At 50.7% G+C, this 27,868-nt stretch overlaps 1 protein-coding gene across 3 annotated transcripts in view; it reads right to left on the bottom strand.

Moving 5' to 3' along the window:
* Positions 1 to 10,175: 10,175 nt before the first annotated feature.
* RAI2 (retinoic acid induced 2) overlaps positions 10,176 to 27,868 on the bottom strand; it is a 101,277-nt gene continuing 83,584 nt past the window's right edge. For all 3 annotated transcript variants that reach the window (XM_032330276.1, XM_032330277.1, XM_032330275.1), the window contains exon 2: positions 10,176 to 12,166. In XM_032330276.1, the coding sequence (XP_032186167.1) occupies positions 10,553 to 12,142 (1,590 nt within the window). In that variant the 5' untranslated portion in view covers positions 12,143 to 12,166 and the 3' untranslated portion in view covers positions 10,176 to 10,552. The remainder of the gene's footprint in view (positions 12,167 to 27,868) is intronic.

Raw genomic sequence — 27,868 nt, forward strand, 5'->3', positions numbered from 1 at the left:
GAAACCAGGCCTGGGATGTGAGCCTGCCTGAGAGACGCGAGTCGAGTGCCACAATCCCGGGACCGGTTCCACAAAGCGTACAGAGCAGCACCCCTCGGCCTGATGCCCGTGAGACACCCCAGCCCCACGGAGCCCAGCACCCCAGTTCCCCTGACCAGTGCCGGGGGAACGTCCAGGGCCCGGGCCTGGGCCCCAGCCGTTTGCACAGCTCCCCTGGTGGATCCGCGTGCGGGCAGTGTGATGAAGGGGCACTCAGAGGAGCTACCTGTGACAGCTGTGACATGGGTGGCTTTCTTGTCCCCTTCCCTCGAGTGCAGTGGCTCGAGGTTGGGGCCTGTGCTCTCTTGGAGACCTCACCTTCTGCCCTTCCCTGTTGCCTTCTGAGAGCCCCACCGCCCCACACCTGCTGGATTTCTCTCCTCCCCTCGAAGGTGGGGTTGTCACTTGGGCTCCATGTGCTCCCAGCCCGTGCGGTCCTCCCCAGCTTGCAGTTCAGCCTCCCTCCCCAGCTTTGCCGAAATGACGTTTTCCATCCGTTACTAAAGGGGGAGGTGGCGCCTTCCTGAGAACTTGGGGTCCTGGGGATTTTCCATGTGAATCCTTCCCCCGGATGTCCTAGGATGCTCACAGAGTAGCTGCTTCCAGAAGAACGTCACTAGCCAGGTGCGGGTGTCAGGACCACGGCGGGCGTGAGCGCCGTGTGGTTGTGGCGGTGGCTGCCAGCAGGCGGCGCTGTCCTCCGGGCGCAGACAGAGTGGGGTCGTGGGGATGTGGTGCTTTCTCTCCAGCAGGACTGCGGAGAAGCACTGGCTGTTCTGACTTTTTGAAAACCCATTAACTGCAAAGGCTCCTGTTTCCGTGGTGGAGGGGTCAGCAGCTCTTACACAGGAGGAGTGAGGGATTCCTTTTCAGCACTAACCTCACCAACCCTTTTCTGTAGTTCTTTGAAATACAGTTGCCCTCAATTTGTCTAGTAGCTGTGTTCCTGGGAGGCTGCCCACACTTTAGAGCTTGTTTAAAGGGCACCCAAGAAAGCTCTCTTACTGGAAAAAGAAATTGCTTTATCTCTCGAACAGCGAAAAAAATATGTATATATATATACATACACATATTTTATTTGCAAGATTTTATTTACTTATTTGCAAGAAAGAGAGAGCACAGCCAGGGGGAGCGGCAGGCCAAGGAAGAGGGAGAAGCAGGCTCCCCGCTGAGCAGGGAGCCCCATGCAGGGCTTGATCCCGGCACCCTGGGATCATGACCTGGGCCAAAGGCAGATGCTTAACTGACTGAGTCACCCAGGAACCTCATGAATTTATATATCTAATTCAAATAAAGGTTTAGCTGCTCTAAGCCACGAGAAGCGTTTGATAAATGGGAGAATGGCTCTACATGTCTACCTCAGAGGAAGACCCCATGGCCCTGTCCACCAGACAGCAGGCTTCTGGGGCTGCACAGCCCCCAGCGCCACTCTAGAGCCTCTCCTGGGCCACGGCCTTCAATGGGCCATGGGGCTGAGCAGTGGCCTCTGGACAGGGGGAGCCTATCTGCCACAGGAGAGGAAGGGAATGGTGGCCCGTGCGTGCTTTGTCCCGGCAGGCCCCCCGGGCTTATGCCTTATGTCATCAATCCCCACAGCAAGGCAGCTGAGTCATGGTTCCCCAGATGAGAAAACTCAGGGAGAGTGAAGTTTAAGAACGTGCACCGCTCTGGTTCCATGGCCAATCTTGCCTTTGAGGTTTGTTCCTCCCCACCTGGGACTCTTGGTCTCCTTTCCGAACTAGTCCCTTTTCCTGTTGATGGCCAAGCGATCGGTCCTGTCTCAGGCTACGATGGAGCATGAGAGGACACGTTAGCCGCTTCAACTATTAGTCAGTAGTCTGCAGGAGGCCCTCACGGGTCTTGGCTTGAAACCTCCCTTTGTGGAACAAAGCAGAACCCCCAAATATGCCAGCTACCATGAAATGCTTTATAAAATGGGGAATTTCGGTGAGCCCTGGTGGCCTTGGTCTCTATCACTAGCCATAAACAAAGTATAACACAAACTAATTTATTGAGCGCTCCGTCCTTGGTGCCCCAAATGCATCACGTCATGTATTCATGGATGTCTTATTACTCCCATTTTCCAGGTGAGGGTTAGCAGAGAGATGGGAGTGACTTGCCTGAATCCAGACTCTGCAGCTCTAAATTTGGCTCTCCTAACTTCTCTACCCAGAGTCCCTAGCCACCCGGAGGGCTCCCTAAATGCCATAGAGTATGCTGGATGTGAGAGATACAATGACCTTAACCTTGGCCCTAGAGCAATTTATGGTATGGTAGGATGGACAGAGTCATACTTGCAAACGAAGGAGGTTGACAAAATGACATAGGTGTGCACACTGCCATGGGAGGGCCGGACGCAGAACTCGCGGCTTATGCTGGGCTCATCCCGGAAAGCTTTCTGGAGGCAATGTTATTTTAAGCTAAATCTTGAAGCATTAGCCAGAGTAAGAAGGTGGGGAGGGGGTGTCAGGGCCTGAAGAGTAGACCCACAGAAGCTTATGCTGGGAACTGTTAACCTTCTCTATTCCTGGAGCTTGCATATGGGGGTGAAGGGGGCAGCTCCCGTCACAGAGGTGGTCCACACTCTGATCTCAGAAGGCCAGAGGCAGGATGCCTCTTCAGGGTCTAAGGATATAGCCAACACCGGGAGCTTTTGTGCAGCAGCAGAACATGGTAAGGCTCGACTTTTACCAAAACTGTTCTGGTGGAAGACTAGAAAGGAGGTCGGAGGGGGTGGCTACAAAGGGAGGCACGGTCCCCAGCCAGCGCTGAGCCCATTTTAACCGTCTAGGCAAAGGAGGATGCGGCCTGGGTGGCGAACAGTAAGTGTGGAGGAAAGGAATGGTGGATTTGGGGAGCATCAAGGAGGCGAAGTGAACAAGATGGGATGTGGGAGGAGAAGGAGGGGGCGGAGCCATGGACAACAGCCTCACATTTCTTGCTTGGGCGATGCGGAAGGAGGCAGCTGTAGAGAGGGTGCGACACAGTTGGGTCTGGGGCCCGGGTGGGGAAGGGGGATGCTGAGTGAAGTTTTAGGCCATGTGGGTGAGCAGTGGAACATCAGCACCGTTGTCCAGGGAGGGCACAGGATGCCACAGTCAGGAGATGGAAGAACGCGGCGAGAGGCGGGCCAGGAAAGCTGGGGGGCGGGGGTAGAAGCACCCCGCGCGGTCGGCCACATGGGCTTGAGAGGTGTCATGGCTCCCCAGGGAATTACTGTCACTTGGAACATGAAACAGTAGCAGAACTTCTAGATGTTACAAAAAAGAAAAAAAAAAGAAAGAAAGAAAGACGGGGAGGGAGGGAGGAAGGAACTTACTTCAATAAAACGTCGATTAAAATTTCATTACTCTGGAAATTTGCAAATTTTCAAAGGGATTCTGCTGAATTTTAACCTTCATGGTGGCAACATGGGGTCTGAAGAGTAACTAAATAGGACGGGCGGGCCCCAAGGGAAGGTTCTAAGCTACAGTGTCAGGTTCATCTGATGCTTGCGCGGGTCACGCGAGACTGGGGTCTGGAATCGGCCCAAAGCAGTAGGGCCCATCAGTGGCCGAGTCCAGGGCAGGGCCCAGCACAGCCAAGAGGTGATAAATGAGGAAGTAAAGACAGCACGCTGTGTTTCATGTCGATAAGCAACTGTTGAAGCTTTCTGAGCTCCTCTGCACTGTGGGCCATGGACCGAAGGCCCTTGCCAGGGGAGAGGGGACCACGTCACGCTGTGGGCCAGGTTCTGGGCAAGAGCCTGCTGGCCAGTGATGGCCGTGCAGGCATGACCTTCTGTCATGGAAGAAAAGAGGGGACATGACTGGAAGAGATTTTCAAGAAAATGAAGAAGAAAGTCACCAGTATGGAGTGGGTACTGGGGACAGGACAGCCAAAGCCAGCCCTTGACCCTGGGCACCCTGTAAGGCATCATGTCATTCCAGCTCAGGCCAGTCACCAATGGCCGGAACAATGACAGAGTCAAGGAGGGGTTTCCCCTGCCGGGTGCTTGATGCATTTTGAAAAGATTCCCATTGAAAACAGTGGCAGTAAAAAGGTCTCAGAGCTTAAAGAATGAGCCCTCCATTTCGTGGCTCTCCCACTGCCTGCCTAGGCTCATTCCCCAGCCACACAAAGAAAACACACTGTTCTCATCCACCCTCAAGGACCTCAGAAGTACCCATTCACTAGCAAATCGCTGATAGCTCTTACCAATAATGCTATCCCAGTATTAACAAGATTTGCCCAAGCACTTCTGCCAGGTAAGGCCTTGTTAGCTGGTTTGCATCCGTCTGGTACTTGAGATCATAAAGCCGCATTCAAACAAACATCACTTGTTAACAACCAACTTTGCACTCTGTACGCTGGCCTCGCCTCAAGGAAGACTGAATTCCTGAGGGCATTTCCATTGTCTCCATTGCCATTGTGGCTGCCTCAGGGACTGATACCTGCGGACAACCTGTAATCAGGGGATGAGTGTTTGCTTTGAGAGGACAGTGGTTGGGTCCTTGACTGCTTCTCTGGCACCGGTACCCTGCCCCACTCCTGGAGGAGGGAACCATCATCAGGAACCTGGTCTCCTAATTCTGAGCTCACCGGTCATTCATTGGACCACGTGTGCCCTGAATGTCCCCTCTACTCATGGAGAAGATTAAGATGAGAGAGTAGAAGGCACACTGCCCTGTCATTCAGAGATCTGGTGGAGAAGACTCGGCCGCAGTGGTGGTGGTGGTGTGGGGGCAACAGCTACAGTGCTTGGGCCAGTCCAGCGCCACCACCGTGGAGCAGCTTTTCCTCAATCGTGCAGGCAGGCCCTGCAGGGCCGGGGGCAGGAGGGTGGGAGTCCAGAGCAGAGAGGCTGCTGTCGTGTGATTTTATACACACACACACACACACACACGCACGCACGCACGCATGCACGCACACGCACGCACACACACTCTGGTCCTCTTTGTGTGATTTTGTGTGAATTAAGAGGCTGTAGCCAAATATAATTTGGGAGAGAATTGGTGAGGACCAAGCCAAAGGCCTAGGGAGGCCTATTCAGGGCAAATCAGTTGGAAGAAGGGATTCCGGATTCAAAGAAATAAGACATGGGTTGATGAGGCTCCAAGGAAAATTCTGACCGTAAAGAGAAACTTGGGAGAGTCAGATAGGTTGGGTCCAAAGGGAAGTGAGGATGTAGAAAAAGGAAATAACGAATCAAAGATGTCAGGCCCCATTGGGAATTGGAGATATGTTACCAGAAATATATAACTGACCAAAGATGGGAAGGAACTACTGAGTTCTAGGACGCTTTGCTGGAACCCACAGTTGGTTCCCAATTTCTATCTGGAGTTCTTCCATTATTTTTTTAAAAAAGATAACAGCATACAGCTCAATAAATGAGATAAAATCCATATACTGTACAATTAAACCATTTAAAGTATACAATTACTTTTTTTAATTTTAAGTATGGTCACAGTTGGACAATCATCACTGCCACAATCGATTTCACAATATTTCCATCACCTACCTGGAGCTACTGACTCTACAAAGTAGATGGAGAAACTGGGAGAAGAGCAACCAAGGTGACAAAAGAGCACGAGAGGAGATGGGACTCTTGAGTCCAAGGGAAGGAGGCTGCGGAAAGATCTGGTATTTAAATAGGGAACTGCTAGGAGGAGGAGATTCGGCCTTTGTTTCCATTAAGGACCAACTAAAAAACTAGGCTCAAGCCCATCAAGAAGGACTGAGGTCAAACACAAGGAAGAAAAACCATACCCAACTTCCTGGCAATATTTGTAAACTCCTGGGTTATGCTGCCCTTGCAAATAAGGCTGATGAATGCCATCATGGGGGGGTGGGCAGGGTTTGAGTAACGGGTCCTTCCAGCTTCATGGTGCTGGTAAAATACGAGGCATCCCTTCAGAACTGGCTGAGTGCCTGCCCTTTCTGTGAGGTGGACTAGGTTTGCTGAACCTGGTTTTCTCGGGAGAAGTTTCTAGAGGGCCCTGTTACATGCTAGATGAGTGATGGCCCTTTGGACGGATGAATGAAGTTTCCAAATGATAGTTTCCCGGTCAGATCAAGCACGTGGTGATAAGCCAGAAGGTATGAGTGGGGTACCAGAGACCACAGCTACAGCTCTCTCTTCCTGTCTCTTGATTTAATTCATTCTTCAGAGTTTTTGAGCTCTTGCTGGGGAACAGGTACAGGAAGACAAACCCTGGGAATAAAGCAGTGGTTCTCAACCAGGGGTGACTTTGCTTCCCAGGGGGCTCTTGGCAAAGCCTGTGGACATTTTTCTCGTCCCAGCGAGGGTAATGGGGGGCAGGCGGGAGGGATGCTGCTGGCATCTCATGGGAAAGACCAGAGGTGCTGCTAAACATTGTACAGTGCCCAGGACAGCACCCTACAACAGAGAATCCAGAGAATCCAGCCAAAGTGGAGAAACCTTGAGGTCAAGAAATAGGGTTCGTTCCCTGTTTTTGAAGAATTAAGTCTGATCATTGTAGTGTTTCTTAATATGGCTTGAAATGTGACCTCATGAAAACTTCTGCATTTACAGAAACTCTCCAAGTTCCTTATTTGAAACGATTATATATAAAACTGAATTCCCAGTACCGTTGGGGACTGAGAGCATGGGGACTGCTGGTGTAAAGGGTTCGTCACATTCTTACTAATTGACTGGGTTACCAAACCTTAGACTTAAAAAAATTTATTTAGCAGGAGGACCATTTCCAGGTGACCTGCCATCTTTATCAAGCAGAGTGAGTACTTTTGAGTGTCCAGAACCTAGCCGGACAGAAGATAACCTACAAGTTGGGTTAATACAGTAAACCTCACGAGTTCATCTCCTTTAACTTGAACTTGTTCCTTGTTCGTGCAGTTTCAGCAGGGCATTACTACAATCTCACTTTGCTTAGAAATCCCCTGGTCTCATAACAGCTGCAGATGGATTATTTGCAATGGTTTGGAACTAGTTCTTTCCAGCGCTCATATATGCTACTTACTATAAAATCAACCAATACGTTAATTAAAATAAATACCAATTTATTAAAATGGCACCCTCAGGACCTCAAATACACCCTATTTTGTTTCGCTGATGTGGGAGGTCAGTTATTTGACCTGGTGGTAGTGAGCTGTTCTGGAAAATTGCCTTTTTTATTTAATGAGGAGTAAAGTCAGCCAGAATGACCTCTAACGCTTTTTTCCCTGCTGTTAAAGTTTTCAGCTTAGCAGCTTTTGAGTGTGGGTTTTAAAGGCCTGGCATTGCCACCCTTCAGCTTGAAATCACCCCTTTATAATTGTACCGAGTGCTCTGGCCATTCCAGTTAATTGGAATGGTTTCAAAAATAATTGAAAAAAATTCTGTAATTCAGAACTCGTCACTAATTCACACTGGCTTTTGCCCCCAAAGGATCCAAATTCCTGTGGGTTCATTGGGCTTCAAACCCAATATTTAAGAATCATTGCAAAGTACATATTTTTTAAGTGGTTGATGCTTAAAAACTGAAAACAGAAAACTCTTCTGAGCCTCAATTTCCTCACTTATAAAATGGAATCTAAATCCTTTCCTGCTCTATTAATTATGGCATTTATGAAGATAATCACTGTATTGACATACCCTCTCGGTAATTGGCTACCATTCCCTCCCTCCATTCCTTCTTACCTTCCTTCCCTCTAACCCCCTCCTCCCTCCTTTTGTTTGGAGTTTTCACCCTCGCAGACAAATGGTTTTCATGCTTAAACTATGAGACTTTTGCATCTGAATCTAAACAAATCTCTGACCTCTCTTTAGACTTGTCTACTCACTGGGAAGGACCTCCTTGGCTAGGCTAGTCACTGTATCATCTTTAAGTCTCTCATTTTCCATCCAGTTTTTGTTTTGCCAGGAGGATAACTACCCCCAAATATGGATCTTTGTGATTTGTTCCAATTTTTTATCATTTCTGAACTGAAGCCAGCTGAAGCCATCTTGACAAGTCTGAGCAAATATCAACATTCCTGGGGACTAACCTTATTTCCTAAAAGACTCTGAGAAGCTATTCTTTTGGCTGGTTGGCCCAAACTTTTTTTTTTTTTTTTTTTTTGAGAAGAAATGGGAAATTAAGTCACGAGAAAGAGTCTGATACAAATCCTGCTGAAACCTGAAAGCAGGTGAGCTGGAGACAGCTGGGAGGGGTGGGCGAGTAAGTGACCGCAGCTCTCTGAATCAAGCAGAAAAATTAAGGGACCTGACGTGGCCAGTGGCCCCCTCCATGACCTGGTGGGGGTCACATGCCTCAGGCTAGGAACTGTGGTCCCAGGCTGATAACTCCTACATCAGGTTGTGTGAAAGGCTGTAAACTTCCGAGTGGGAAGGCTCACACTGGCCACAGCAACAAGCCCTTTGTTCTCATCCCCTGGCCTGCGGGCAGCCAAGTGGATTCCAGTTTCCATCACAGGCTGGAAATGGGGGCAGGCAGAGGGTGTCACTGTCCCCCTAGCACTACCCTGAGCCTGGTCACTAGACAACACTCTGTGTAGGCCTCACAGACCTCAGGAGGCAGGCCTTTCCATGCCATGGCGCCTCTCCCCAAAGGCCCCCCAGTCATGCCCTGTATATCACTCGGCTTCAGGCACCTGCTCCTTCTATAGGCCAGACTGAGAATTCTGTTCTGCGCGAACACGGGGAACAGACATCAGCAAGTCCCTGGGCACATTTGGATTGTCGTTTCCGAGACCAGAACACACAGGCTCAGGAAACGTGGCCAGAAACCAGCACGGCAGTACAAGTGGGGAAAAGGAGCACCCTGTGTGGAGGCCGAAGGGACGGGGTGTAGCCAGGGCCACGAACAGGACCAGTCAAGCCCGGCGAGCAGCATCTATTTGCCCCTTACCACCACGGTGCGCCTGGAAAAGTCAAGTTTAACAGCGCGGGAAAAGAGCAGGAAAAACAAAATCCATTCTAGGGGTAGAGCCCAGGACCCGCTGAAACGGTAACTCTATCCACGGCGAGCCTGGTAATAAAAGAACAGTCTCGCAACTGCTTTTCCTCCTGTTCGTGTTCGCAGTAACAGCTGGATACATGCTAATTGCAAAGACGTGCAAGAAAGAGCTCTAAGTTTAAAAGCAGGCACGCCGTAAGCCGTCTCTCGCCAGCACGGCTTCAGACCCAAGTGTGATGTGGCACCTAGCAGGTCTATTTCCAGCGTACACTCATGGTTCCTGATTTGAGTGGGATGCTCTGTGCTGTCACAGAAGAGCAGCGTGCTGGTCCCTTCTTCCAGCGCCTCGCTTCCGCGCAACGAGAAATAGCTCAGACAGGGGTGTCTGGCCTCGTCACCACTGACATTTGGGCCGGATCACCTGCTGTGGTCAGGGGAGGGGGCGGGGGGGGGTGTTTTCCCCATGCCTGTGGGCTATTTAGCCACGTCCCAGGTCTCTACCCACCAGATGCTGGTAGCATCCCACCCCCGCCAGCTGTGACAACCAAAAGTGTCTCCGGGCATTGCCGGATGTTCCTCGGGGAGGCACCATCACCCCCAGTTGAAAACCACTGGGCTACACTAACAAGGGGCCACTCTCTCTTCCCTTCCTGACCCCACTCCTGAGTGTCTCTGCCCCAGGCCAGGAACATTTCTGGGCCATCTCCTGATCCACCAGCAAAGGACTTACCTCTAGTTCTGAGTGGTCTTCAGTAATACCTTCGACTTGCAAGACTTTCAATCATTCAGAACAATGCTTGTACTGCCTTTGAAAAGAAGATCCTTTCCAGCTAAATTCTGGGAGGGGGTGGGGAGGAAGCCGGCAAATTTTCCTTTCAGACACATTTGTCTGTTTTAGTCTACAGAAGGCTCAGACACAGAATTCTCCACACGCAGGGCCCGCGTGAACTTGAAGGGACCCCGGGTGCTCAAAACTCACGTCCCCACCCCTTCTCTGTGCCACATTTTTACAAACGAAGAAACGAAGGTTCTGAGGGGGAAGTGACTTGCTCTGGGTCATACATAGTGCCCATTTATGGGGGCACAGGCCAATATAATTCTTCTCTGCCCGACATGCCCGAAGAGCTCAGGTCTCAAAGCACAGAGAACTTGTCGCTTTATGAGCAACGTGCTTCATGAGCCAAACCACACCAGTTAAGGAATGCAAATTTTTAAAAAATGATAGAATGCTGCAACCAATTAGTGCAAACAAACATTTATTGTGAAATAGTCATCCTACCCTTTATCAGGTATTACATCATCAAAGCACTTTGTGGCAATGAAAATAGCTTTTTTTTTTTTTTTACCCCTCTGATTCACCCAATATTCCATTAAAGCTGCAAAAAATGTGCAATCTGCTTGAAAAATAGGTTGCTCTTATTTACTCATTTGTGAAAAGTCAAAAATTAAAAAAGAAAACGATACTAGCTTACAGGGCCTCTAGAGTCAATTTGCTTTCCCGCTTCCCAACTACTCCCCAAAATAATTAACAAAGATAATTTGCTTTAAAGGCCTTTTTATAAAACCAATGCACCTTTCCCCATATTATAATCATAAAAATTTTAAAAAGCCATTATTTACTTTCTTGGAAAAAAGGTGGCCAGCCGTTGTTTTTTGATGGGGAGCATGTGTATTTCCTGGGAGTTCACTTTCTTTAACTTTATGCTCCGGTTTTTGACGGGTTTCCGGAGGGGCTCGGTGCTTCCCATGGGCTCTTCCCCTTGGCTGTTGATGTCATAGCCCTGAAGCACCGAGTCTTCTCTTTTGAAGGAGAAGTTCTTGGTGGACACGCCCGAGAGGCCTTTGATCTTGCCACAGAAGATGGCAGGAACCGCGTCTTCCACCGAGACAATCACCTTGGCCGCCTGGGACTCGCTCACCATCTCGATGTGATTTTCAGCCTTGACCTCGCTGCCGGCTTGGCTGGGCTGGCTGGGCAGCTGGGTGGGGTGGCTGCCGCCCACGTGGCTATCCATCAGAGCCGAGGCCCCCGGGGCCGTGGCGGGGGCAAAGGACACTTCCATGCCACTGGGAAGTTTCTCCATCGCGGCGTGACCTGGGCTGCCCATGGACCCGCTGCTGTCATACAGTGTCTCAGCGGGAGGCTCGGCTTTCCGGTGGGCTGCCAGCGACAGGTCTAGGGCCGCGTCTTCCTGGCAGACGGGGGGACTGACTTCGCCGGCCTTAAGCCAGGGCACCGACTTCATGGAGAGGTCCAGGGCCTCGTTGTCGCTCCCCATCTTGATGACCGTGCGGCGGCTGAGCTGGAAGTACTCGCTCGGCTGCAGGATATCGAAGGGCTTCCGCTCCTCCTTCTCCAGAGGGGGCTGGGCGCCTTTGAAGGGGTGCGCGCCAAAGGAAGGCGGTGGCTTGGGGCAAGCGGAGCTGAGCTTGGATTCGGGACTGTGAGGCACCGGGATGGGGATGGGGATGGGCACCGGCACGGGCAAGGGGACGATCACTGGGTAGGGCACCAAGAGGGTGGCTGGAGGGACCAGCGGGGACAGCGGGGAGTTGAAGGCCTGGGGGGGCATTGGGGCATATCCAGGAGGAGGCTGGCAGGGTGGGGGGCCGAGCGCGCCCTGAGAAGGGAACAGATTCTGGAGCACGGCTTCGAATGGCAAGGTGGGCTCCTGCGGCTGGTTGGGGATGCGCAGGTCCAGGAGCTGGGGCTGCGCCTCAGGGTCCTCGGCTCCCTGGAACAGGTTGTTGTGGATGGCACTGGAGGAGCACGGGGCCTCCTGCGGCAGGACCAGAGGGGAGTTGAGGTGCTGAAAGACGTGCTGCTCCAGCACCACGGGCAGCTGCACGGGGCCCTGCGTGGTCATGACATAGGCGGCGTTGCCATTAGGCTGGAGCTCGGGCGCGGAGCTTCCCTCCACCTGCATGTGAATGGGCATCACCACTGGGCTCTCCCCGAGGCACAGGGGCTGCAGCACGGTGGCTGCCACCTTCAGAGCCATGCCGCTCTGGGACTCGGCCGGGGGGTTCAGGATGGACGGGGCCGGCACGGTCACCAGGGCCTTCTTTACCAGGTCAGTGGAGTTGATGTTCCAGGCCTCGGTGGTGATGAGCTGGGTCATGCCATTCTCCAGTCTGTTACTGGCCAAGGCGGGAGTGGACTCAGTCATGTCCACGGAGAGGTTCTGGGACCGCAGATCGTCCATCACTCGGCTCTGATGCCACCGGGCCTGCAACACAGAACGCACCACGTGAGTCTTCTGTCGGAGACTATTTAGAACGGCCTGAAGTGCTCCCTGTTCACATCTCTGAAAAGTTTCCGCATCTCAGTGAACCGAGGAGCACACCCATCTCTATATGTACACACACGCGTTATAGATATCAACCGCTACAGACAAAGACCCCCGCGTGGTCAACTGTGCACGCAGAGGCCCAATTTAACAGACGATTAAGCTATAAACACAGATGACGTAAGGACTAAACAGCCAAGAGAGGTTAAACAGAGTGTTTTTAAGCCTAATACTCAGCTTATAGGGTTAGCTTTCGCCAAACACCAAGTTCCATTCCACACTGCTATACTGGGCAGTTAGGGGATGTGGACATTTGACCTGTTTGGATTCAAACGGGAGGCAAAGACTGACTTTACTTCGAGAACAAAATAAAATCCTGTCACATTAGAACGTTCTTTTTTGTTTTGTTTTAATTAACATATAACGGGTTCTTGGTTTCAGAAGTACAGGTCTGCGATTCATCGGTCTTACAGAATACCCCGTGCTCTTTACATCACAAGCCCTCCTTAACGCCCATCATTAGAACATTCGAAGAAAACGGAAAAGGGCCATCCCAGGTATGGAAAACAGTGTAAGAACTCTTTGCAGCAATAATTCTCCCCCCAGTTGGCTTGGTGAGAAGAGCAGCGGCGCATCTCCAAAGGGTCCCCACAGTTGCCTCGCGGACTCTTCCTGAAAAACGCCATCCCTTTTCCTCCGCATCACAGGAAAATCCTCTCCACGGAGCTGGGCCGACATGGGAAAATTGCATGAATGCTCACTGGGCCTAGGGTTGCTTTCCTTAATCAGCTCATCTGTGCGACCTGTGACCTCTCCTAACTTCCACTGTCATGAGGGGATGTTACTGATTGTAGGGCTGGAGACATAGAAGACTTGTTGGAAACAAACACCCTCGAAGGTGAGTTACTCTTTCCTCATCTCGTCGACACCTCTGGCCACTTCCTGAGAGGCCGAAGGAACTCAGTGCGGGTGCTTCCTGGAGGAAGCAGGGCTGCCACCGCGAGATGGCTCTCCATGGAAACGCGTCCATATTTAGCCTCGTTGCCATGGAGAAGGCAGGCACCATGTCTAACTCAGGGATCTGCACAGCCCTGGAGTCTGGTTGGGCTTGATAATAATTCAATAATCCTCAGGCTCGCCAGGCAGGCATTGGGGAACTCTGATTCTTGGCCTCACCTGTTGGAGCTGTCTAGACTTTAGTCCCGGAGTCACCTCACGTCCTCTCCTCACCCCCAAATCACCAACACATCGGCCCCAACAAGGAGGAGAGGCAGCCCAGCAGGCCATGGGAGTGGGAATAAACACATGAGGTCCCGCTTACGGGAAGGCAGCTCTAACCAACAAACAAAGGTGTGATATTTCCAGATAATCAAAATGCATCAAATGCATAGAACAAGCAGTTTCTCTGAAGCAGGAGGTCGGGAGGGCGAGGGGTCATAGAGGGTTACACTGTGGGGCCTCTGAGGGGGGGCTCCAGAGCCCGACTTCCTAGAACCAGGGTGTCCTCCGAAAACCAGGAGATGACCCAGCGTGTAGGCCAATAATTCCTTTAGGGCAGAGTAGGGAGGCAGCCCACCCCAGGGAAGCTGAGATGGCTTGCCCTAGCTAAAGGGCCTGGTTTTTCCTAAGGGGAATCCTCCCTTATTTAGCCCACCAAACATCGTACCCCCAAGACACCGTCGGTTCCCTGCTTCCTGAAGGCATGCGTGCCTTCGCGCACTCATTCGATTAATGAATTGGAGTTGCCTTGACGGCCATCAGAAGCCACTGTGGTGGCTGGCCACGGGCGTCTTCTCTTACTGTTGCTGTCTGGGCATCTGCTGCGGCGATGAGCCAGGCCTCTGCCAAGAATGCCGAGCACTTTCCGTGCATTACTTCACGTAACCCTCAGAACAACCCTATGAGAGGGGTCCTAGGATTATGCCCACTTTACTGATGAGAAAATGGATGCCCTAGGAATATGAGATGATAGGATAAGGGAGGCTGAGGCTGGGATTAGAGTTCAGGGTTAATCCCAGGCTGCTTCTCCCAGTGGGAGCTGTGAGGGCCACGCTCCTTCATGCGTGGGGTTTCCTGGCAGGAAGAGTCCTCGACAGCCGTCCCTTCAACACTGAGCGCCTGCGCCTGCCCAGCCGTGTAAAAGAGAGCACTGGAGTGTAAGATTTCCTCAAAGTGGTGGCCAGGTCCTTCCCAGAAAACCTCTGTACTCTTTGCTTATTCTCTTATGTCCACCAGGGCCCTCCTCTGTCCCTCTCACCAGGCAAGGAGCTGAAGGGTCATCAGAGTCCTTATCTTTGGGGAAGACAGCCCAAAGCCCTATTACTGGAGGGCAAGAAGGTTGGCATCCCCTATGCTTCAACCTTCCTGAGACAGCAGGCATGGGGGGGGGGGGAGGGCAGCTCAGCACCCATGAGTTACAGGGAGGCCCTTAGATTAGCTGCGGACTCAAGTCTGTGGGAGCAGAGCTGGGGCAAAGGGGCAAGGAGGCACGGGCCCAATCCCGCTTTCACGTCCTCCTACACCATAGCTTTGGACCCGCTTGACTATTCAGCCATAGTGGGCCTCGTGAGCACCCCCAGTCCCTTCCCTCTAGCGGCACTGGGCTGCTGAGATGAGGCTTGCCTTTGGCTACACTGGCAAAGGAACAACTAACCCTGCCTTCCCCGTGCACCCTCCTGTCTTCCAGGAAGTTTCTTCTCTTTTTCTCTGCTCTCCCTCCCCTGTTGTTCATAACCCCCACTGGGAGCCCCCAGTGCCAGCACAGAGAGGGGCGCTGCTACCAGAGCCGGGGCGGGAGGCCCTAGCAATGCTCTGCGAAGACCACCCAGCTGGTGAGAGCGGGGTTCAAAGGGCAGGTCTCTGTCCCCTAGGCCTCAGGATGAGTGAGAAACAAGCTGGCAAGAGAGAAGATGTCCTCCCTGCTGATGAGCAGGGGGAGGCAGGTGTACTAGGAACCTCTTCAAATTGAAAGGAATCACAGAAGCCACCAGCCAGCCCTCAAGTGGACAGGCGGGAGTTCTTCAGAGGTGACAGCGAACACTTTGTTCAGGTTTTTTTCCAAACATCTTTTGCAAATGGGTTTCAATGAGGTCATCCATCTGTCTCAGTCTTGCCTATGCCCATCATGACCCGGGGGTTGGGGGAGGTCTGGATGGGAAGTGGGCAGCTTGGATGTGTGGGTCACTCTCAGTCTCTTGGCCGTGGGTCAGCTGCTGGAGCTGGAGGGTTGAAGTCCACCCCAGTACAGGCCACATGCTCCCTAGGTGGAGACTCTGGGGAAAAGTCTCAGGGCCCAGGGCAGATGAGGAGGTGAGGAGAGGCTGTCTGGGGCAGTAGTTAGGCTCAGAGAGCTGTGGGGGGGTCACAGAATTATCATCTGGACCCTTCATCTAGCTATCACCAAGATCTACGTATACCAGAAGCAGGTTCTCCCTAGGATCTGTGTCTCAGCCTGAGCCCTGTTGGGCCTTGGCCCTCGCCCAGCCAATTTCTGCTCATTCATCAGACTTTGGGGTGATTTCTCCCCCACATCACTAAGGTCCTACAGCACCTCAACTTGCCCTTGTCTGGTCCTGAGTGCCCCCTCCCCCAACCCATACTGGGATTGCCTAGTCACTCGTTTCTTCAGGAGCGAAGGACTGCCTCATCTTTCTCTGTCTGGTGAATAGTAGGGGCACACGAATGAGCAGGACTTCCGAGTCTCACTTCTCTTGCCCAACCTCTGGTTGCCGGCTCGCCATATACATGATCACGGCATGTCAAGGCTCACCAGGGTGGTCAAGTTCCTGTCTCCATCTTCTTCCTGACTCTTTTCACAGATGAGGAAACTGTGACCCAGAAAGTCTGACCCAAACTTCCCCAAGACAAGTTATTACAAAAGTGACCGTGCTCTTGCTGTGAGAAAAGCGGAGGGTCAGACCCCAGCGGGACCACAGAGGGTAACACAACAGCCAGGCCCTTTCACCAGCCAGTGGCATGAGGAGGAAACCACCCCAGGTTCCTGTGTTTCTCTGGCACTCCCAGGAAAAGAAAAGTGAAGTAAAGCCCACTATGTGCTTCTCTCCTTCTAAGGAGGTACATTCGGGAGGAAGCTGACCTGGGGCCTAACTCCCAGGCAGTCAGTTAGGGGCTTAGCCCACATCTGGCACCTACCAGGTGCCGCTGCAAGCCATGCCTGCCTCTCAGGCCTCCTGCTTCCAGACTGTTGCTCTCGTGTCACTCTGTGGGCCTCTTTACAGACAGACATTTATATAATGAGGATTTGTTTTCGGCTTAATTTATTTTTTTTTAAGATTTTTTTTATTTATTTGACAGAGATCACAAGTAGGCAGAGAGGCAGGCAGAGAGAGAGAGGAGGAAGCAGGCTCCCCGCTGAGCAGAGAGCCCGATGCGGGGCTCGATCCCAGGACCCTGGGATCATGACCTGAGCTGAAGGCAGAGGCTTAACCCACTGAGCCACCCAGGTGCCCCTGTTTACAGCTTATTTTAAAAAGCAAAAACACTTGAACACTCAGATTATTTAGACTAGTCTCTAGGTCCTAAAGTCCATCTAATTTCCTCATCATGGGCATTTATCACTAAATCAGTTTCTCTCTCTCTCTCTCTCTCTCTATCACACACACACACACACACACACACACACACACACACACACTCCCAGAGAGCCAAATCCCCTCACCTCAATGCTCTCTGCCACATCCCAAATGATGCCATGGGGCCCCCTGAAGAGCCTGCAACTCAAAGTGAAAAACTTCAAAATGTGGTTTTGAACTCCACACTGATCCAAGAGAGAGTCCTCAAGACCAGTTCGGGTACAGTCTGGTTTCTGAGCAGGGAATTTGGAAAAGGCTGTCCCTCTCAGAGGCCCCAATCATCTTCTAGGGAGGGGCTTAGTTTTATTTTGAGAATTTAGAACATTTTCAGCACAGATAACTGCCGAGATGATCACAAGGCTCTGGTCTGCAGAGCTCAGTACCCCTCAGCAAACACTTTATAGCTGGGTACCTGGGCATGAGGAGCAGAGGTTATTCAACATAGCAAAGCAACTCAAGCCAGGGACCACTGTGTGAGGTGACTGGAAGGCAAGTCCAGCCTCAGGGGAAGTGACCTTAGTGACCCTGGGCTTGCTGGCCCTACTTCTCAGTATGACCCCTTTAGCCCCAAGAACAGGCAGATGTGACCTGCTCTCCTCTTCCATTGAAATGAGCCTCATCTAGATTTTTCTATCAAGATCAGTTTCTTCCTCTAAAACATTCATTTAAAGAATATATCCTGATAATTCTCTTAAGATGCGTGTTTTCCCACTACAAAATATTGACAGCTTTGATTTTTATGGAGCCTGTAGGCAGCTATCAATTATTTCAGGTCAAACCTGGATTGTCTATGTCTTCCCTGCTCAAAGTGGGGTCCTTGAGGCAGCTGCAGCAGCATCTCCTGGGAGCTGGCTAAAAAATGCAGGCTCTTGGGCCCCACCTCGGACCTCTGGAATCAGAATCTGCACCTTGACAGGCTACCCCCGGGGAGGTTTGAGGACCTCATGTTAAAGTCTGACAAGTTCAGGCTTAGTGCTGCTTTGCAAACACGGCTGCGCATTAGAATCGCTTGGGAGCTTTTAAAAACTACTGATGTCTGGGTCCCTCCCCTCCTCCCCCAGACTCTGATTTAATTAGTCTGGGGCACAACTGGGGCATTGGGGTTTTAAAAAATTCCCTAGGTGATTCTAACGTGCAGTCAGGTTGGGAACTCTTAATCCAGAGGCCAAAAGACGAGGCAGCTGTCGGCCAATCTTCTTAGTGCTTCACAGAAAAAAAACTAAAGCCATCAACCCAAGCTCACTCAACTTCTTCCCAGCTCTCACAGTGTCCCCCAAGTTCCCCTGCCCCTGGGAAAAGGTAGAACATCTCTCCCTCTTGCAAGGCTGACTTCACAGAGACCTCTGCTAAATATCCTGCCCCGCTAAGCATTCTCCATTCTGAGTCTATGTTCTACTTTCCATCCAGTACTTCAACTACACCCCCAGTGACTGACTTAATTCCATGTAAAAATCACCCGCCACTTACTAGGAATTACAGGAGCAATGCATAATTTTCATCTTTAATACAACGTGGATATGGTTTCACCATTCAGGACCTGATACACACTAAGTATCTAAGAAGTAATTCCAGCTGGGTAAAAAATGGTTTTGCTCTCCCCATAGGGTGTAATAATTGTTAGTTACTTGCCCCAGTGATTCAATTTTCTGAGCTTTAAACACCAGCACAGAGTCGATCTATTGGTGCTGTGAACATAATTACCACGTGAATGTGCTCTCAAATTAGTGAAAATACAGAGAATACACAAAATAGTCGCCCACCTTAGAGCTGACTGCCTTTTATATCCAGAGACTCACACAGCCGTCCAAAAGAAATATGACCACCCAGGTGAGCTTTGGAAATGAGTTCCCCGACATGAGACTTCATTTATGGAAACAGTGGTGGCCTCAGGGTTCAGGACTGAGTCTCCCCTTCAGTTAGATGGGCAGTGGCTCTGGGCAGCTCTGCAGAGCACAGCCTGTAAATCTCAGCTCTGATGTGCTGCTGCATAAAAAATGGTTTTGCTCTCCCCACAGGGAAAAACATGGTGGAGGTGGGCAAGCAGGGCCCTGAGCATCGTTGACACCAGGGGACTCCGAGGTCTTCCTGGGAGTGAGGTTAGGTCACCATAAAACTCATTTATGTTCATTTTGCCACCTCACCCTTTTTATTCCCATTTTTCTATTTTATAGCATATGTAGTAAATCAATATAGGAAGACATATAATTGTGTGTGTGTGTGTGTGTTGGGAAATTGTGCAGTTTTTTCTGATAGGAGTGCAAGAATGAAAATGTTGCAACTCAGCAGGACAGATGATGGCGTTCTCAAGGCCCCGCAAAATGTCTGGGTCCCCCTTGCCTGAACAAGTCTTGAGGTCACTGACCCAGTTCATCTCTCCATTTTGCTATGCAGGAAGCTGAGGTTCAGAGGTGTAGAGGGCACCTACTCCCAGAGCTCTGCTCCTCCAAAGGCACAGCCCTTCGCCCACTGCTTTGGTTTCAAAGTCCACTTGAGTCGAAGGAGTTCCTAGTTACGTCTCCCAACGCAACCAGCACTGCACACTAAAGTCTATGGGATGGTCTGATTCAACCATCAAAATGTCAAATATAGTTCGAAGGAGCTAGATTCAAAAAGATGAAGTAAGCTCCCGAGACCGTGATACCTAGTAGTCAAGTGACTGAAACAGAAGAGATGAGATTCAAGACACAGAAACTCAAGGGTGCCTGGGTGGCTCAGTCATTAAGCATCTACCTTCAGCCCAGGTCATGGGATCAAGCCCCGAATCGGGCTCCCCACCCAGCAGGGAGCCTGCTTCTCCCTCTCCCTCTGCAGCTCCCCCTGCTTGAGCTTTCTCTCTGCCAAATAAATAAAATCTTAAAACACACACACACACACACACACACACACACACACGAAATTTTCATGACTGTGGGAAACTCATTTTATGTCCCTGGGACTCAGTTTCCTCTTTTATGACAGGGGGCACTGCCCTGCTCTCATTGTGGGAAGGAAATTAACTCAGGCCTCCCTTGAGTGAGTGGTGCCTGATGGGAAGGAGTCAAATTTAGCCTTCTGGGAATTGCTACAGGGCCATGAAACATGGGGAAGTGTGAAGGAGAATTGGAAAGATGGGAAGTGCATGAAGGGTAGGTTTTCTGGGGCCACTCCCAGGACCACTGAGAAGACTCACTCCCCTGAACTCATGACCCTGAGACCATGACCTGAGCCAGAATCAAGAATCGAACACTTATTCTGCACAGCAAATGAAACAGTCAACAAAACAAAGAGGCAACCCACAGAATGGGCGATATCTGCAAATGACACTACAGACAAAGGGCTGATATCCAAGATCGATAAAGAACTTCTCAAACTCAACACCCAAACAACAAGCAAGTCAAAAAATGAGCAGAGGACATGAACTGACACTTCTCCAAAGAAGACATATGAATGGCTAACAGACACATGAAAAAACATTCACCATCATTAGCCATCAGGGAAATTTAAATCAAAACCACATTGAGATACCACCTTATACCAGTTAGAATGGCCAAAATTAACAAGACAGGAAACAACAAGTGTTGGAGAGGATGTGGAGAGAGGGGAACCCTCTTACACTGTTGGTGGGAATGCAAATTGGTGTAGCCACTTTGGAAACAGTGTGGAGGTTCCTCAAAAAATTAAAAATAGAGCTACCCTATGACCCAGCAATTGTACTACTGGGTATTTATTCCCAAAGATACAGATGTAGTGAAAATAAGGGCCACATGCACCCCAATGTTCATAGCAGCAATGTCCACAATAGCCAAACTGTGAAAAGAGCCAAGATGCCCTTCATCTGATGAATGGATAAAGAAGATGTGGTCCATATACACAATGGAGTATTACTCAGCCATCAAAAGGATGAATACCCAACTTTTGCATCAACATGGATGGAACTGGAAGAAGTTATGCTGAGTGAAATAAGTCAAGCAGAGAAAGTCAATTATCATACGGTTTCACTTACTTGTGGAACATGAGGAATAGCATGGAGGACACTAGGAGAAGGAAGGAAAAAATGAAGGGAGGAGAAATTGGAGCGGGAGACAAACCATGAGAGACTATGGACTCCGGGAAACAAACAGGTTTCTGGAAGGGAACGGGTGGGGGGGATGGGTGAACCTGGTGATGGGTATTAAGGAGGGCACGAATTGCATGGAGCACTGGGTGTTATACGCAAACAATGACTCATGGAACACGACATCAAAAACTAATCATGTACTGTATGGTGACTAACATAATAATAATAAAAAAAAGAATCGGACGCTTAACCAACTGAGCCACCCAGGTGCCCCTCCAGGTCATCTTTAAACCAGGCCAGGGAAGAAGTGAAGGCTGAAGGGAAGGGAGAGGGTACGAAGATTCGTTGTTTTTTTTGTTTGTTTTGTTTTGTTTGTTTTTGGCTTCAGGCAAAGTACACTTTGTCTCTCTTGGGACTCAACTGCCCATCATCAGGCAGCGTCTGTGGGTTGAAGACACAGCACTGGCAGAGAACCTACCCAGTACCAAGCATACCTACTCTGTGGTCTCTGCGGGGTCTCAGGTTAAGGCTGGGCCTCGCAGGTAAACAGTCGGTTGAAAATGAGAAATATTAAAACTGGACAAATCTGAGGATTACAGGGAAAACTTCATGACTAGAGCCAACAGCTCAGAGGCCCAGAGGTGGTTTTCTGCTGATGGCCTTTGCTGGGTTCCACTAGAGCACGGGAGGGACCTGGGAGACTGGCTGTGGAGGGCACCATGGGCTTGCCCGGTCTCCTTTCTTGCCCAGGTGGAGAGTGTCAGATGTCTTTGCATCCGTGATCTCATTTCATATTCCCAACTACATCTAGCCTGCTCACAAGGACCGATGGCGGCCCTTGGGCCACACAGGACTGGGTGAGGGCTAGAATAGGAACAAAGTGCCCCTCCATTCCTGTCTTCATTCTTTCAAAAACTATCTGAGCACCTACTGTGTGCCAGGCATATTTTCCTATTCCTCTACCCTGGTACTGTTTCCTCCACAGGGGTGTTCCCTTCTGTTGTGGCTCAATCCCCAAAGGATTAAGCAACCCATGTCCCCTCAGGGTTATCTGCTTCCAGCGGGCCTCCTTCAAGCCCCCTGTTTCCTGCAGAGGTAAAGCAGTAAGTCTCATTGGAAGAACACCAGTTTCAAGACAGCAGTGGGAAGAGATGTTAAGGCAAGGACATCTCTAAAGTAGAGAAGAAATGCTTAATTGTCCAGAAACTACGACAAGAAGTACCCCCTTCAAGTCTCGGTGAACCTCGGCATCCCAGGGAGAGACGTCATGAAGAACTGCTGTTGGGGGCGGGGAGGGTCAGGGAGTGTCTGGCCCCGCACTTGGTCAAGGTCACCCACCCTTCAGCTGGACACAGAAACCCCAAACACCCTCAGGTGCTGGTGTCCGAATGGCCACCTTGTGCGGGAGCGCTGGTCTCATCCAAGGTCTCAGGCCAGTGTCCGTCATCTTCAAAAGCTATGGTGTTTGGAGAGATTTTTTTTGGTTTGGTTTGGTTTTTGCAATAAAGAAACCTCTTCGCTATGGAACAAAGACGGCGGGGGGGAACCTGCCTCTGGAAGAGAAAATACTTCTAATTAGATTGAGATACAAAGGTTAAATTTTTGTTCTGGGAAAAGGACTGTTTATAATCCCGTGTCATTAGCCGGACATTTTCCAGAGACTAGTGTGCCAGAAATAGACCCTTTGAGGGGTCACTGGAAGAAAGGGGTGTAGACTTGTAAAGTCAAAGGACTGGAGTTCAGACTTTCCCTTCTCCTAATGCACGTGAGCCCCTCACCACGCACCGGCATAGAAGCAGTGTCAGTCTCACCCGGGGCCTTGGGCTCCCCCTCACGAGAGTGGTCAGAAGTACAAGCTTTGAACTCAGACAGGCCTGGGTTCAAATTTCGGTTCTGCCTCGCTTTGCTAGCTGTGTGGCCTTGGGCAAGTGAGTTCGAAGCCTTGATCTCTCTCTCTGCAAAATGGGGCTTCCAGAGCTGCAGTGGTCGTCACAGCTGAAAGAAACAGTCCGTGTAAAGAACTTGGCACTGTGCCAGGCACGTGGAAAATCCTGCATGAAACGTGGTTGTTATCACCGCCACCACCACCATCATCATTGTCGGGATCGCTGTCTCCCTCTTCATCATCATTCTCATCGTCAAAGCTGTCATCATCGTCGTCATCGTCGTCGTCACCATGTCACTGGCGTCACTGCTATCATCTTTACATTCACCGCTCATCCTTCCTCTGAGGGTCTTAAATAGCATTACAAATGCTCCCAGTGGGGTTGCACAGTAAGCTCCCAAGTTAAAACCCTGTTTGTTCAAAGATTTATTTTTAAATCAGCTGCAAGGGCCTGGGAAGGCATTTGACATAGAATTGATGTTGCACCTGACGGGGAGATCGCCACCAAAATTCACTTGGCCCCCACCGTAGCTGAAACACTGAACAGGTGCACTGTCTGAAGCTGTCCTTACTTCATGGTACTGGGCCCTACTGTTGAACTGGCTGCCTCTTGGAAGTCTGGTTTCTGTCTTCCTAGGTTTTCATGAAGAAATTAGGGGCTCTCAGAGGGCCCCAACCCCACGTACAGGATGCTACCTCAGTGCCACAGTCACGGTGGAAACTTCTTGACCGCCACCAGTGGTGATGGATACAGTGGGCGGAGGGCTGCTGGGTTTGGACGAACTCAGCCGGCTAGTTGTCTGAGTTTGCGCTGCTCCATGGACAGATCGATTTGCCTGGAAGAAGATCCCAGAAAATACCAGTGGAGGAGTGAAGCAGAGAGACATGGAAGAGAAGGAAGCCAATTCATCCGCTAAGTCACCACTGTGGGCAACCAGGGCTCGATTCCACTGGGAGAAGCTGGGAGGTGGCAGAAACCACATGCCTCAGAATCGGAGTGCTTATTCACAAACACCCATCTGTCACAGGTCAAGGGCTGCTCCCTTGATGATGTGTTAATTCTCTAGCCCTTGGAACTAGCCCGGCAGGTGGCCTAGTGTGCTCCTGGCGGCGGGGTGGGGGTGGGGGTGATGTCCTCAAGAAAGTCACAGCTATTTGCAGTAAGCAGCCCTCAGGGTACAGAGGCCAGTCTGAGGGGACATGAGGATGGGGACAAACCATGTCTACTACACCAGCCACACCCTGGAAAGTGCTTCTTATGTGAAGACCCAAATGTCACCAATTCAGGCCACCACGGTAGGGTGTTTTCGCAATGGTCCAGAGACGGTCAGCTTGGCTAATGAGTTCCTTTGCTAGACTATAACTGGGGCCCTCAAGAAAGTTGTTTTAATCATATTTGTGCTGGCTGGAAGGCTAGATGTTCCTGCGATGAGTCACAGAGGGAGTTTCTCTTCTGGGGATCTTGTGTTCCAACTCGGGGACCAAAAAACAATAAATACACAAACGCCATGTCACTTTATCAGCTGCATCCCGCCTAAAAATAAAAATAATAGCAGCCTTGACCTGAGAAGTGCACAGACAATGCAGGAAGAAGAGGGTGGAGAATGCTCATCTTTTAAACAGGGAGACTGCTTTCTGGAATTCTCTTTGGCCAGAAGCATCTCTCTGCCTGGAGGTGAGCTCTTTCAAGAGCAGAACCACCCACTGCAGAATCTTAGGGCCAGTGAGCCTTTCGAAGTCCTAGAAATTCACTATATTTCTCCAAAAGCAAGCTTTGTCGCCACAGCTAATGGAGCATAAACACTGCAAGGCTGCAACGGGGGAAGGCAAAGGCTGCTGTGTAACATCTGGTTAGTTGGCAATGAAGATTATAGGTGTTATTTCCTATTTTCTTTCAGGGAAGAGTTCTTCTGGAATGTGTGTGTTTACACACACACACACTGCACAGCAGGTGAGCAGGAATGAGGCCACCTGTTGTCCCTGTAACTCTCCAACCAGAATTCACTGGAATCTACTTTGTCCTCACCTTTCCACATCTGGGTTCTGGTCACCGAACCTTAATTGCTGGAGGTGTCACATGGGGCAGATTTCAACAGAGGAGAGAGTGGAATGGAGTGGGGGGTTCTAGAAGAGCAGGAGGAAAGGTACAAGGGGAAAAGGGTGTGTGGCCTGGCCAGGGCTGGAGCCCAAGGCTGGTGAGGGCTTCAGGGAGAGACACGGTGCTGTGAATTGGAGAGGGTGTCTGGCTCTTCCACGGGGGGGTGAAAAGCTGCCTCGTGTCCGAAAGGACTGCCACCTGAACCCACACAGTTTTGATGTCTTCACAGATCCTGACCAACAGAATGCCATGATTCAGGAGGGAGACCATTACATTGGGAGGAAAAGAGAAGTAGATTAATTTGCCAGGCTTTGCTAGTTCCTTCCCTTCTCTAGCTGTCTGCCTCTCTGTCTCTCTCTCTCCCCCTCCCACCCACCCCCCCCCACCCCACCCCCCCCACCCCGCCCTGGACACGCAGGCTCACAACATGATACTAATAAACTATTTACTAAGCATTTACTTATGTGCCAGGCACCCTGCTAGGTATTTCACACTCACTTTCTCATCCCAGTGTCTCAGAAACCCCGGCAGATCAGTACCACCTTGGTGTGAATTGGTTCATTTTTTTGTGTTTGTTTTTTTTTTTTTCCCTTCCAGGAACTGAGTTGTGAATCCCCAGGGAATGACTATCTTGATGGGAAGGAAGGCCAGAGCTTTCCAGAATGTGAACAACATTTAGTACAGAGAAGGCAGGTCTGGGGGAGGGCGGGACAAGAGAGGGCCAAGGTTCGTGGCATCACGTGTAAGGGTAGAGGGGGCTGGGGGAGGGCAGGAAGGGAGAGAGAAGGGGAAAGCATCGGCTCACCTCTGGCTGGAGGCTAGAATTCCTCGGCCTGCTTCTGCACCTGGGGCAGGGGCAGCCTTGAGCCCCTCCCTCCACCAATACCTCTGTAGCCAGCCACTGCTGGCCCCTGAAGGACACAGGAGCTCCCGTTTCTTTTGTGGCCTAGCTCTTCCTTCCTACACCTCTGCACAAGCATGAAGCCCAGGCAGGGATTCATTCCCATCCTTCTCGGGGATATAGTTCATTCCTGGCTGACTGGCCAGCTGTTCGCCATACCCACTTCCTGTTCTGCCTGGACTACATTTCCCAGCCTCCCTTGCAGTTAGGGGTGGCCAAGTGCCTGAGTTCTACCCAACAGAATGTGGGTGGAGGTGATGTGTGCCGCTTCCAGGGCTGGGTCCTATAAACTTTCCATAGATGGTGCTCCAAGATCTTCCTTTCTACCTGAGCTTGATGCACAGAAGCCTCTTGGAAGCTACCTGTTGGAGACAGTGGAGCCACAAGGTAGAAGTGTCTGCACGCCTGAATCACAGTTTGGAGGAGGGCCACCTGCCATCAGGAACATCTGTTTTGGGGTTTTGGGAAATGAGGAATAAACTTCTACTGTGTTTGAGCCACAACACCCTTGCAACCTATTTGAAACAGCAGCTAGCATTACTTTCAAGGACACCAGCAATGCTTCCTGGGACCTGCTCTGCAAAGTGAGTGCTGGGGACAGACTGACTTGTAGCCTCAGAGCACCCTGAACCCCACTAGCTGAAAACTAGACCGGCAAGATAGCCCAAGCACTCCGAGCCCAATTCTGAGCTACCTCGAGTTAACTTTTCAGCACCAAAATGTGGACACTTTTGGCTTGATTTATTAACGTGGGTTCAGGACCTATTTTGGTTGGTTCCTGCATTAAGAGCCACTGAAAGAGTCCATTTCGTGGGGACTCAGAGCTGGCAGGGTTTCGAGAGAACAGGAGGGTAAAGCTGCCTTCACAGAGCCAGAGAAGAGCTCTCAGCAGCCTTCGTTCCTGGAACCCCAAAGGGTGCCCTGGTCCGTGTGAATGGGTATGAGTATGGGAGGGAGACAGCAGGGCCCTGGCACGACACAGGCCAAGAGTCCTGGGAAGCTGAGGCAGTTGGTGGAGCAGAAGGCCTGGGATTTCTGCCATTTCCCCAGTCACATCAGATTCTTTACTGGACAGGTCACTGTGGATTTTCCTTTAGGGGAGCTCATCATCTATGGCTCAAAAGTCTGGGCCAGCTTTCCCTTCCTGCCCTCCATAACTGATTTCCTAGGCAGACACCACCCATTCAATAGTATCCTCACCTCTAGCAACCACTGAAGTTTCACTGGTAGCAAGCTCTTGCCTTGTGTTCAACATTACTGATTTCTTTCTGGGTTCCTCTCCAAAATACTGATCTGTCTAAAGACTTTGGGACATTGACACTTTGTAGTGAGCCGATCACAACACAGAAGAGGCACCAGCACCTATACTGCGACATTTCCTGTCTAAGACTCAGTTGAAACCCTAACCCTGTCAGTGTTGTCATCAAGGCCACACACCTCACGGGTGGGGAGGATGTGTGTCAGCTTGAGTTCTAATCAGCAAGACCTGTTCCCAGAGTGCTACCAGAGTCCTGGTTATCTCTTCATCTCCATCAATACCTGAGGCTTGGCTACAGAGCACAGGGAATATTAGAACTCACAGGCTGTAAAATAGGTAGCTTACTAATTAGCATGAGGACTGTAATAAATGGATAAAATAGTGACATGTGAGATATACAGATTAGCGAAAACATTTTAGAGGTGCTCCCTACTTTGTGTGCATAGAGTTGGAGAAGCCAGAAAACCCATAGCCAGCACCCTGGGATGCTTCTGATGCTTCCCACCAAGCTGGCCCCGTGCCTGGCAATTGGTTTTGGAGGATTTACAGTTGCCTTGCCAAAATCCGGCCTCAGAAATATTGTCATATCTGCATCCAGTGGAGCTTTCATACCATGTGTGGTCACAGCAGCAGGAAAGATAAGCCACTGGGACTCCCTAGAACAGGCTTCTGAACTGGTCTGTGCCTGCTGGTTACTTACATGTTAGTTTCTCACCGTCTGTGTGTGCCCACGCAGGCGCAGAGCACAGTTTGCCTGGAGGCAGGTCTTAGGGCTGTCACAGTGTGGTTCTGAGCTCTCTCCCTTCTCCACCCTGGCTCTCTTGCCTGCCTCTTCTCCTGCCCAGCCTTGCCTCTCTGGGGACTCTGGCCTT

This window comes from Mustela erminea, chromosome X, assembly GCF_009829155.1.
Source record: "Mustela erminea isolate mMusErm1 chromosome X, mMusErm1.Pri, whole genome shotgun sequence".
NCBI classification, from domain to species: domain Eukaryota; kingdom Metazoa; phylum Chordata; class Mammalia; order Carnivora; family Mustelidae; genus Mustela; species Mustela erminea.